Here is a 12,500-nt window from a genome sequence, read left to right on the forward strand (position 1 = left end):
TGCTGTTCTTTCACGTCTTTGGCTGTCCCCTTACACTGTCAACCGATCACTAATGTCACTCTGTGTGTGTGTGTGTGTGTGTGTGTGTGTGTGTGTGTGTGTGTGTGTGTGTGTGTGTGTGTGTGTGTGTGTGTGTGTGTGTGTGTGTGTGTGTGTGTGTGTGTGTGTGTGTGTGTGTGTGTGTGTGTGTGTGTGTGTGTGTGTGTGTGTGTGTGTGTGTGTGTGTTTCTCTCCCCCGCTGCAGAATTACGACAGCAAGCTCGCCATCGGCTGTCCAGAGTACACCCTGGATGAGGATGAGCAGGACAGTGCCAGCAAGTAAGAGTCGGTCTGCCACACGACAGCACTATTCTGTTCAATAGGAATGGTCAGAGTGGGAATAACGGGTTATGTAGATTATGAGCACGTCTGACGAGTGGTTTTGGTTTTGGAATACGGCAGACCAGCTGTACTTGTCTGACCTCTAGTGGCTGATGCATGAAACAACATAGGCCTTTTCATCCTGAGATGGGGGAAACTAGTTCATTGTATGTTAGTTAAATGTATAACAGCATGAAGATGTACTGAGTAAAGAAGTGGAGAGAAATCATCATTATGTGAATATTACTAAAACACATGCCTGAATCTGCGCAATATCTACTATTTCTCTAGTGTGCTTGTATTAGTTTTATGTGTGTTTGTGTTAATTGTATGTGTGTGTTTGTCAGGATCTCGTCGGAAGACAGTGGGGAGATGCCCTCACACACGGAGGACAGTGACGACTCGTACGAGCTGGAGGCGGACGTGGCGCCGTCCTCGGGCAAGATGACCCTCCTGGAGGAGATTCTGGACTCGCTGAGCAGCACCAGCATCCAGCAGGGCCGCCTTGCTGCCGCCAAGAGCCTGGACTTCCTGCGCTCAATGGAGGACCTGGACTTCAAGTCCACGGTGAGCAACACGTGCTTTACTGACGCCAGGCCAAAGGAGCCCGAACATGAGCTGAGGGTGTGTGTAATACACTATACTAATAGATTACCCATTAGTGTCCCGATTACCTATTAGTGTCCAGAAACTCAAGTGTCCTTTTCTGGTCACACAGGCATCTTTGTACCGTTGAACGTGAGGCTGGATAAATATATTTATGTGATGGATAATATTCAGTGGGCTATTAGAAGTTTGTGTGTGTGTGTGTGTGTGTGTTTATTTATGTTGATGTACTTTCTGTGTGTGACTTCCAGAAGAGGCCCAGCCCATCCAGTGAGAGCCAGCAGGCCTGTGGCGACAGCAGCAGCAGCAGCAGTGGCGTTGGGGCGGGAGGAGGAGGAGGAGGCGGCGGAGGAGGAGGAGGAGCAGGCGGCGGTGGTGGGGGCTCGTCTGGTCGCTCTGCGGAGTCCAGCGGGGGCTGGCTCCTGGGCCAGGACGACAGCGCCGTGCACGGCAAACACCTGCCCCCGTCGCCGCGCCGCCAACCCAGCTACAGATCATCCATGGCCACGACCACAGCCGTGCCCTCGTTGCGGCCTCGGGCCCACACCGACGACCCCGCCACACACGCCCCCTCCGCACACACTCTGTCAGTACATGCCAGCAGCGCTGCCCAAGCGCCCAACCCCCGTACGGCACCAGCTCCTCCCAGCCCCGCTCCCCGAACGCCGCCGTCGCCGCTTACACCCGACGCCCTCAAGCCCCCAGCGCTCCTCCAGTCCACTCCAGAGAGGGACCCTCCGCTCTCTCCGTCCCCCAGGGGAGGTCACCTGTCCAGGGCTGCGTCTCCTAGCCGGGCTCCAGAACCCCAGAGCCAACACACGCCACGCGGGGTGTTTCGCAGGAGAGTCCTCTCCAAAGAGAGGCTGAAGCAGCGGGATGGAGTCCGACAGAGCGCCGCCCTCATCCCCTGGCAGAGGGACACTGCTGACCGGGACGGGGAGGGCGATGATGACCCAGAGGTAATGCTGGGAGGGAAGGTGCAGGAGAAAGGCTTGCTGGAGGAGATTGACTCCTTGTGCAGCCTCAGCTCCCTCAACACCAGCCTACAGCTCACGCAGGTGCACAACAACACAGACAAGAGCTGAGCTGACTAACGGATGTACACACACACACACCTCACACACACACACCTGTTATACAGTATATACACCAGATATACACCAGCTAACATCTCTTACAGGTACACACAACGCAAGTGCTTAGCTGAGAGCTGAATGTTATTTCTCTCTCTCTCACAAACATACACACACACACACTGTCTAATGCAGGCTCTTATGCAGGTGTGTAAAACTCATATTCACCTTCAAACCAGCATAAAACCCCTTAAGCACAGACACCAACACACACACACACAAGTTACAAGTTGTGCTCCACTCACATACATGTGTACACTCGCTCTCTTACACACAATCACACTCACACACACACGGTACACAAACATACAGACATTTTAAGGTCTTTTCTGTCCAACTGCCAGTTTCATGTAATGTCCTGCTGTACATGTCTGTTGAACTTCAGAATGTCTATATCTGAAACATGCACTCTTCTTCGTCCTTCCACTATTATCTGCATCAATGCAAACACTGTTGAGCTGAAGGAAATCAGAACGAATTGCAACCGTGTAGTTACGCTAGACATAGTATTTTAAAGTGACTGTACTCATTTAAAAAGGGACTCCCATTCTCTCTCTTACCCCAATAATATTTCCCTCATATAGAGGAGTTATGTAGTAACCCCATTGTAATGACTTGCACTTGTTCAGAAGGGTACTTCACACATCACTGTTGCATTTTGAGAGTGAAATCACTGTTTACTCCTAATTGGTATATTTGAAACGACTATAGACAAGTTCCAAATTATTAAAGAGAATCCTCCACCGTAAGGTCACACCATGTACTGCGATGCCTTAAAGAGGATGTTTCAATTAGCTTTTTGCAACGCTGTAATGTTAACATGCGGCAGTCGGAATATGGTACTGTGGAAATGTGTAGGTTTTAGCAGAGTCTTTATTATTATTGTAGAGTTATATATTTATGTACTAGAGGCATGATGGGATTCTCAGGTCATCAGTTAGAAAGAAAGTGTGTAGCGGCCCTAGTAACAGGCATCAGAGAGGGAAGTATGAACAAGTATAATTTTCTAGAGAACAAACAGTATTTCATCCGTCTCCTTTGCCAAGCCCTCATAGACAAGTAAGTCGTCTCATTTCAAAACGGGCCAAAAAGTAGCCAAATATAGTTGAGCCTGTTACCTATCCAAGCACTTTTTTTTATTTGTAAGAAAAACAATCCTCTCTGTCCTTTTCCCTACCTGAACACTGCATCTCTAATAGAATGAAAACATGTCAAGTTAAAGTATTGAATATAAAGTAGTGTTGAGGAAAAGTACATATAAAGTAGTGTTGAGAAGTCATTCTGGAGAAATTAGTGTAAGAGTGTATTTCTTCCTCTTCCACCCAACAGACTGATGGAGACGTCTAGTTTGTCTGCTGTAGCTGTCTTGGTGCATTGTAAAGAAGCAATACTCTTTTTTTGTGTGTGTGTAGTCATGTAGGGGCAAGCTTTTTCAGGGATTTTCACATTCAGCTACCTATATAGCCACATCCCCAGTGCCCACCCCAGAAGGAACGGGCTGTTTTAGCTCAACACCAGGTCTGGCTGAAGGCAAACTCCAGTGCAGTTTTGCCCAGGGTCAGTGCTGGGTTCATCCCTCTGGATGGAATGCGTACATGTAGGCTCATTTTTCCCCCCTTTGGTTTCTCCTTTTGCCCTTTTAACCAATTTATGTGGTATGCCATTCCTCGAGACACTTTAATGATGTTTTCCATCCCCTCCTGGGTACTGCCCTGTGGTGTTTGACCCGCTCATAAAGCTGTCAGCCTTTTTATTTTGTTATTTTCGCAGTTAAAAGACCTATTGTGGTCAGTCGGTTAGCTTAAGGAAAAGTTAGCGATGCCCCCGCAATGCCAATTGCCCCCCCCAATCGTGTTGCCAGTAGGGTGAGCAGACTCACTCAAGATGAGTCTGGGGAATCTGTAATTCGAGCTCAACCAAAACTTTTACATGAACTATGCAAGGGTCCTTATTTCTCTGCGATCCCAATCAAAATGTTTTTTTCCCCCTTACTGACCCTTTAATGACAATATTATAAGTATTTAACGTAGAACTGTTGTAAGGGAATGAGCCTTTAATGGCTCACATAAGATAATTATTGCTTTGTACACTGATATTATGCAAAATCATTGTTACCAGTGTAAAAACAACTGTTAAAGCTATGTTTTCCTACATTAAGAAAAAGAAATGAACCAGGAATACCTGTACAGATATTTAATTGAATTTGGTGGTGAGGAGAACGGTCATGGTCAGACACTTTTCCAGTTTAAAGACCCGCTAGCATCACATCCTCTGTTCACCATTATGAATTCATCAGTGATTGTACTGTTGTGGCTGGTCAAGTGTGTTTCGCATGCCTAGGAGCTGCATGCCAGATCTGTGGTCCCCACCGAACCATTGCGCTTGCCTCTGCACGTACTGTACACGTGTCATGCACACACACACACACACACGCACACACCCTCACACAAACACACACATACATACACACTTGTGCTTAGTGGTAAGGACACGGTCAGACAGGGCTGAGGCTGTCTGGTTGCTGGAGAGCTGCCGTGTGCCGGGGCGGGCTTTTCATCAAGCCCCTGTCGCCAACTGACATCGTTGGCTCAAGAGTGCCGTCACTCCTTTTTAGGCACCTAATGGAGAAGTTCCGTAACTTCTATAGACCTGCAAGCATGGCAGCTCTCCAGGAACAGGGCTGCCAAAGCCCTGCTTTATAGCTTTGCTAGGATTGGACCCAAGATTGTGAGAGTGCCTTATGTGAATATTTTGGGTTGGTGGGGTGGGAATGGGTTAGGGATTCAACGATGGTATTTGGCAAAATATTCAAAAGCCAGAATCTGTCTACTACAGGAACTGTGTTGGTTTGCACCAACAGCTTAAGTGTTACATGCTAAATGGTACAGGAACTGACTACTGATCCATGTCGGTGTAGCAGAGTCTTTGGGGTAAATGCATCAGGCACAAATGGTCCAGCATGTGTGTTTGCCATCCAAAGCTCCATTGCATGCATCACTGCCAGGCTTGTACTCATTTGATGCTGTTTGCCTGATATTGATATGTTTACGTCTTTGACCCGTGGTTGTTGGCCTGGCCCTTGGCAAAAGTGTGGTCTTAAGTCTGCTCTAATTCCAAACCTATTCCAGAGGTGTGGCCATTAAAGTGACAGTGTAGACTATAATAGAAATTAGGTCAGTATTGTTTTATTTTAGATGAGTGTTTCTGATTTTCTTTTCCTGTTATTTTGAAAATACTGTAGTGTGACCTTATGACTTTGTTTAAAGGTATATAGACACTTTATGGAAATGGTGTAAATTACATGGATGAAAAGTTACTTAACTGGCTGTATCCATTAAAGGAACGAGGGTGATCTCAACATCTTTTATTTTAAATTTCTTTATTTTATTATTTTTGTGGCTGCAATTGTTTCTGCTTATGCCGACTAAGTCTAAACCATGACACATTTCATGGCACAGTTTCTCCTGTATCTGACTGAATTGTGTGATTGTTGCCTTCTCAGGCTGCTCAGTGGTTGATTTCATTTGACAAAAACAAACGTGGAATGTGTTCCATTTTGACATAGACTGCTCGTATCAGGAAATTCCATAAATGCCTTGCAAAAATACCTGTGCTATCATTTTTTTGTTCATTTCAAGCTAATTTGATGTCTCAAAATACATGCTCCTCGCCCATGATTGCTGTATGTTACGATGTTCTTGTCACTGGCTACTGTATCTACTGTTGTTGCTTAGAGGGTCCACCAAAAGGAGTCTGAACAGAATGAAGCTTTGCACATGTTCATGAAGTTGCTCTCTGGTTGTTCAGATACTCTTGAATGGAGTGCAAGCTTAAATGTTACTGACATTGAATTTGTTGCTGTGCTTGCTCTGTGTACCATGAAACATGTTTTTGTTTTTTTTGTATTACATGTTTGTTAAATGCAGTCATTGTCCATTGGGACAGTGGTTGACTAAGGAAACTGTAATGGTTAACAGTTACAAACATAATGTTGTATAGCATTTTGAGTTCAAGTGGCCATGTGGTTTGTTAGCCACCAGTACCCAGCAGAACTCAGTGGCGTGTGGCCATAATGTGCGTTTGAAGTTGGATTTTAGCCCTGTTTTACTTGTAAACTTGGGGTATTTTGTGGCTTCTGAGCAACTCTATACATCTCTGATTTTATATTAATTTTGTCATGCATTTTATGTTCTGCCATGCTACATTAGCCATTTGAACATTAGTTTTCCATGTGAAGTAATATAATTGTCCATGTTCCTTTTTAAGAATGCTCTCTTTCAAATGAACATTTCCCTCATTACTACCATGTAGGGCAAAACCATTTTGTGATGGTGTGAGGGTTCAAACATACCCCACAACCCTGCTGGAAACATAAACTTCATCCTCATATCATCATCCCTTGGCTTTATTTCACATGATGTTCAGTGATGACGTACAGACAATGGCGTACCAGTGATCACGCCTCACAACAGCGGCCTCAGCATCCACAGGAAACGTGTTGAGAGTGGTATTTTGGTACTGTGGCATTTCTGCGTAATGTCTGAATGCATTTAGAGACTTGAGTGTTCTAACTCGACTGCACACTTGCATGTTATCGATACAGAGTCAAGACTCTACGTCAATCTCCTGTACTATATACAGTTACTGGTACCACTGTATGCACTGTGAATAAATTGAACAGAATAAATTATATACATGGGTATTCAACAACATGCTCAGTTGTGTTTGTTCATGCACGGTGAGGTAATCAGTATTAAGAACCAGTAGATCTGCAATGAATCACTACCATTTTACATGTTTTGGCTCACATATGAACAAATTGACAGGCAATGGCAAAAATAAGGCTTAAAGGCAGCGCACGCAATTAATATGACCCAACTGAGGTTTAAGCATGCAAAAAGACAGGTGGGACAGAAATAGTGGCTAGGTCCCCTACAGCACCATGTAACTGGACCACAACAGCTGAATTTAAATGGCCATGAATAGCTTAATTAGAATTGTAAGAGCGTAAAGAGGCATTTAACAATTAGGCTTAAAGCAAGAGAAAATATTGACTATGAGTTTAGTAAAATAAAACAGGTTATTCTAACGAAGCTAGCAGAGCTGAGACAGTGAGAGTCATTCTATGTCATAGTCTTCTGTCTAAATGGAAGGGTGCTTTGTCTTGAAGTATTTTAGTGTAAATCATACTGTTTCTGTTTTAGCCAAAGTACATTTTCTAAATGGGTGTTTGACAACAGTTAAGAATTATGTACAGAAGATGAACTAGCAACAACTATTTGCTTTGTTTACTAAAACACTGCAACAATAAAATATATCTACAGATCCAGCTCACTGTTTCACAGTGATCATCTACTGTTCATCTATCACTACAGCTGCCTTGGATGCTGGTTCTGTTCTCAAACAATATATACAGTACCACCTATTCTGAACTAGGTCTAGCATCTCAGAACTGATTGGCTATATGTTTGCCTGAGAGAATCAATAAATAGCCTAGTATATAGACAATAATAGACAGCCAGAACTAAGCTTCTCTGGGAAGTTTGTTAAGCACAAATCAAGCTTGTCTGGGTGTGGATAATTCATCCTGCTCACCTGATGTCAGAAGGATTTGGAACTGTTCACCAGAATCTACTGCACATAATTTCAATTCAATTCATTCAGTCAGTCAGAACTGGAGAGATTCAAAAGACACTAAAAAAGGCATTCAGGGAAATTTGAGAAAGTTGAGTGTCTCTGACGCTGATTGTTTGGAATCCAGTACTACATCAAATCCCCTTCCTATCCATTCACTTCAGCTCTGTCCCTGGTCCCCTCTGCTCCACCTGTGTCTGACCCTGGGCCTGCAGCTGTGATGCTGACCACAGCCCCCCCAACCCCCCTCCTGCCATGTTTCCCACTCAGATGAGCCTCTCCATGGGCGGCGGCTGGACGATGCTCCACAGCTCCACGCGAGAGCCGTCCTTCTCCTGCCGGCTGGGGCTGTAGGTGCCGCGGGTCGCCCGCCTGTTCAGCGTCACCACCAGCACCGTCACCGAGGCTGACAGAGCCACCAGCAGCGCCACGGCAAGCAGGCTGGCCGACAGCAGCAGGTCAGAGGTCAGGCCCTCAACACTCAACTGATGGAACACACACACACAGAGATATACACAGACACACACAACACAGAGACACACACACAGGAGACAACACAGGGGGAAAGGTCAGTAGATCCAGAAATCATCTACAATATACAGTAAACTGACCGGCAGCTCAAAGAACAAATGGTGATGTATCCATCCACCAGCCATTTGGGTACTGTTGTACTTATGTGACATACACACAGAAGTCATATTCTCCTAATCTACTCTGAAACACACACACACACACACACACACATTTACCAGACAACCCAAAAGTCTGCCAGTGTATAACTCTTGTATAAAGAATGTCTATGGCATCACTATCCCTCTTATCATGAACACTAGGCACAGTTTGAGTGTCATGTGCCAACATTTCCTTGTTTTAAGGAAGACATTCTTCTGTGCATATTCTAGCATAGTCTGCTTTTGATTAATGACATTATATTTCCTGTTCCCCTCAGAGAAACCCATGCAGACAAACATTTCTATTTTCCCTACAAGCTCATGTAAGCTTGTTCGCCACCATGCCCACGTGTAGGAGAGACTCACAGATTAGAGAGCGGGCGTGCCACTCACAGCATGCAGCCCGTGCTGGCCAGCACAGGGCATGGCAGGGCCGGGCAGAGCTCAACAGGAAATGATGTCGACAGGTTCCATCACTGGGGCTCTCCAGCTGATTGACTATGCAGCTTTGACCTGGAGCTAAGCTGTTTCCCAGGTAACGCTCGTGGTCTGCCAGAATGGCACACTTTGTGTGTGTGTGTATGTGTGTAAGAGAGAGAGTATGTTAACCATGGTAATTTCATAGTTTATCTTGAGAAAAAATTCCTATGTTTTCAAATGTTGTGCACTTTTATGGTGAGCTTTAGCCTAGAAATCTAGCGGGCTAGTCTAGCAACTCTCCGTTGGCTTGTGAGCTCCAGAAATCGAAACTCAATCAGGCCAATGAAATCGTGTATAGAGTCGTTAGGTGGGCTTAACATAATGATTGATGGCAGAGTTGCAACGGTTTGGCTTGAATTCCCTGCTACTTGAAAACAAATAAGATGGATGTTGCTGTTGGCGAACAGTGTGACACGAGTTAAGCTTTTATTAAGTTGGCAAACGTTTGAACTAGCCAACTAGCTTCCCATGGTGGGAAACGCATGGGACTCATAGCGCTGCCGCTGTCCTATTGCGTGCAGAGGGAATTTGAACTGATTATCCCGCCCCTCGGACTGAGCACTGCGAACGGTGACTGCCCAGACCCTACATTTTAATGTGGGTCTGGCTCGTCAGGCTAGGTGAGCTTACTTTCTTGGACCCAAAAGCTACCTCCATTATCTAGAAATCAGCCACAGAGCCTGTCTACCTCTACAGTCATGGACAGTCAATTTTGCTGGAGGTAGCACTCAGGGTGTGACTGGACAAAGATGGATGGTGTGAGTGTGTGTGTGAGATCCTGATGGCTGGGATAAGCCTGTTAGGACGAAGTCTATCTTTAGAGCTCACACCGCCTCTGGGAGAGCCAGCGAGAGTGAGATCACACAGAGGCCACCTCTCAATCAAACTGTCAGGCAGGGAGAGAAAAGGTCACCTATACTGTGTGTGTGTGTGTGTGTGTGTGTGTCTGCTGCAAAATTCATCACTTGTTCGCCACATCGGTGGATCATCTCCTCAATGTGATATAGCAGGTGCCATCGTGGCCGACGGTGTCTCACGACCAGGAACCTTCCACTGTCAGGTTAATGAGATGGAGTCAAGGTAACGCGGTCTGGGTTTTTGGAGTGCAGGAAGAATATCGTACATGACGGAGAGCAGAGTGAAATGTATGGCATGAAACACACCAGTGGTCACTCATGGGCGACTGGGCATAAGAAAGATCACCTGATGTTGGAGTTTGACCCACAGTTAAAGAACAGGTTTAGCTGTTTTAACCTGATTGCTACCCAAAAGAGTTCACTTCATCTAATGAAGAGGAGGAATTATTCATGATGAGTTTGATGTGGTTTTACAAATATTCAGTGTCTGGATAACAAAATAACAAGTTTGAAACAAAGACTTAAAACCAAATGACTATTATAATGCGACAACAGATACTTCTATCAGTGCAAAGGGAACTGACCTCCAGACTCTTATGCTCTTATGCAATGTCAGAATATGGGTAAATTTGATCACCTGTCTGACCACACCTGGATATGGACATACAGTGGGAATGGGACAGTGGCCTTCACAAAGCATATCACATGAGCACTGGTTCCCCTCCCTGGCTCTGGTGGGGGGGGGGGTGGGGGTGCTGGGGGAGCTCTGTCTCTGGGGGCTTCTTAGGTGCAGTGTAGTGTAGTGCAGTGTAGTGTAAAGACAGGAGCAGAGCTGCCTCCTGTGGGATGCTGATGTGATGCGGTGGAGAGGGGATGGTGTGCTAGGGCTGGTGGGGGGAGGGGTGGGGGGGGGGTGTATATGAAAAAAAGCACAGCAGGGCCTGACGCCTACCCTCTGATGGGCCTGACAACCAAGCGGAACGTCAGACAAGGGCTGTGTGAGTGATGTGGTAGACGGAAAGATGAATGCTCTCTCTTTCTTTCTCTGTGCACGTGTGTGTGTGTGTGTGTGTGAGAGAGAGAGAGTGTGAGAGAGAGCGAGAATGAAAGAATGAATGACACACAACAGATCAAAGATGAAAAGGGAGAGGAGGAAATGTTTATTTGAAGACAGAGACAGACATTCACAGGGAGGACGTGTATGACATGAGAGAAGAGCTTGTCCAGATCGGTAGACACTCTTACATCCAAACAATGAAAGAGACAGAGTGAGTGAAAAAAAGAGACAAAGAACTGCACTAACCACAAAAAACAAAGGAAAATGTGTGACACTAGGTGATCCTGAACTGTAAGAGATAAACTCTACGTGGGAGACGAGACGAACAAAGGTTTCCTAGAAGGGCAGTAACACATGAAGCAGCAGAAATACACACTAACAGAAATGAATGAATGCCATTTACATCAATAGCCTGAACAATTGGACACAGAATACTTTAGCTTGATTTGGTACAACTGGCATAAATCTACCTAAACACAATTTGTTCAGACAATCTGATGATATATAAATGCAAAATAAACAAAAATGTCTTTAGAAATGTGCCTATACCTTTCTTGTTTCCTTGCTTTGAAACTGGCTTCTCATGCTAGCTTGCAATATTATGACCTGCCATGTTAAAATTGATTTAAGACTAGATTTTTAGCAAAGCATGTTTGATTTATACCAAGTAAGTGCCCAAATGTTTGTGAGATGCCAAAGAATGAGGACCACACATATTCAAGTACACTGTTTAGAAGTAACAAATAAAGTATGTATTGCAGAATTAATATATAAGGCACAGTAAATGATCCCCACTCTGTTGTCAACCAATCCAGCATTATAAAGTTCTAGACTCAGGTGAGCCCCAGGCTGGAGTATTGACATTCAGGGCAGAGCCTGTGCTTCTCTCATATTCAGCAGTAAAGAAAGGTTCTAGTGGCGAAACAGGATTGGGAAACATTACAGTGCAATGCCTTGCTACATAGATGGCAATGATGTTTTGTTTTTTTTCAGTGGGGGGGGGGGGGAAACATCTGTGCATTCAGATCTATGTATCTCCTATTCCTTGCCTTTCATATAGCTTATTTCCACATCCACCTCTTCATTCATTCATTCATTCATTCATTCATTCATTCATTCATTCACAAATTATTCAAATGGCCAGTATGTTTTGTTTTATTCCTTTCCTGTAAATAGTGAAATGTGTCAGTGTCCCTATACATATAACATATACTCTAGGCTATAGTAGAACACTGTAGTCAGTATGGGGGGCCATGTCCTAAGCTCTACCATGTATGTGAAATATTGTCACCACATCTAAATGGGGTCAAAAGTGTTGGGTGCCAATGCAACTTAGCCCTTTCCATTTTCTAAGTCTACCTGGAAAAATGCAGCAACTTTCCAAGAAGGTGAATGAGGACATTTCCTCCAATCCACAAATCCGATCTCATCGCCTCTCATGCCCCCAGCACACACAGACACTCTCCTTCTCCCTCTCTCCCTCTCTCTCTCTCTCTCACACACACACACACACACACACACACACACAGACACACACACTTGACCTTCACAATAGGTTATTCCTGCCCAGGTCACGATCCTGTTGCAGGTTGACAGTTGTAGTAGGAAAATATATACACACACACACACACACACACACAATCAGTCCCTCTCTCACTCGTCCCTTGCCCAGGCCCAGTCCACCTCGGGCTCGTCGTCCAGC

General features: G+C 45.1%; 2 protein-coding genes across 2 annotated transcripts in view; one reads left to right on the forward strand and one right to left on the reverse strand.

Annotated features, from left to right (window-relative positions):
- dennd1b (DENN/MADD domain containing 1B) overlaps positions 1-6,791 on the forward strand; it is a 97,511-nt gene extending 90,720 nt beyond the window's left edge. Inside the window, exons 21-23 of the mRNA XM_076278907.1 lie at positions 245-318; positions 708-988; positions 1,330-6,791. Coding sequence (XP_076135022.1) covers positions 245-318; positions 708-988; positions 1,330-2,051 — 1,077 coding nt within the window. The 3' untranslated portion in view covers positions 2,052-6,791. The remainder of the gene's footprint in view (positions 1-244; positions 319-707; positions 989-1,329) is intronic.
- Positions 6,792-7,999: 1,208 nt separating this feature from the next.
- The window catches only part of crb1 (crumbs cell polarity complex component 1), an 18,723-nt gene continuing 14,222 nt past the window's right edge, over positions 8,000-12,500 (reverse strand). The window contains exon 13 of the mRNA XM_076277667.1: positions 8,000-8,218. Coding sequence (XP_076133782.1) covers positions 8,000-8,218 — 219 coding nt within the window. The remainder of the gene's footprint in view (positions 8,219-12,500) is intronic.

This window comes from Alosa pseudoharengus, unplaced genomic scaffold, assembly GCF_046254945.1.
Source record: "Alosa pseudoharengus isolate Yale_2024_CS ecotype anadromous, Long Island Sound unplaced genomic scaffold, YU_APseudo_1.1 YU_APseudo_1.1_scf_11, whole genome shotgun sequence".
In the NCBI taxonomy this organism is placed as follows: domain Eukaryota; kingdom Metazoa; phylum Chordata; class Actinopteri; order Clupeiformes; family Clupeidae; genus Alosa; species Alosa pseudoharengus.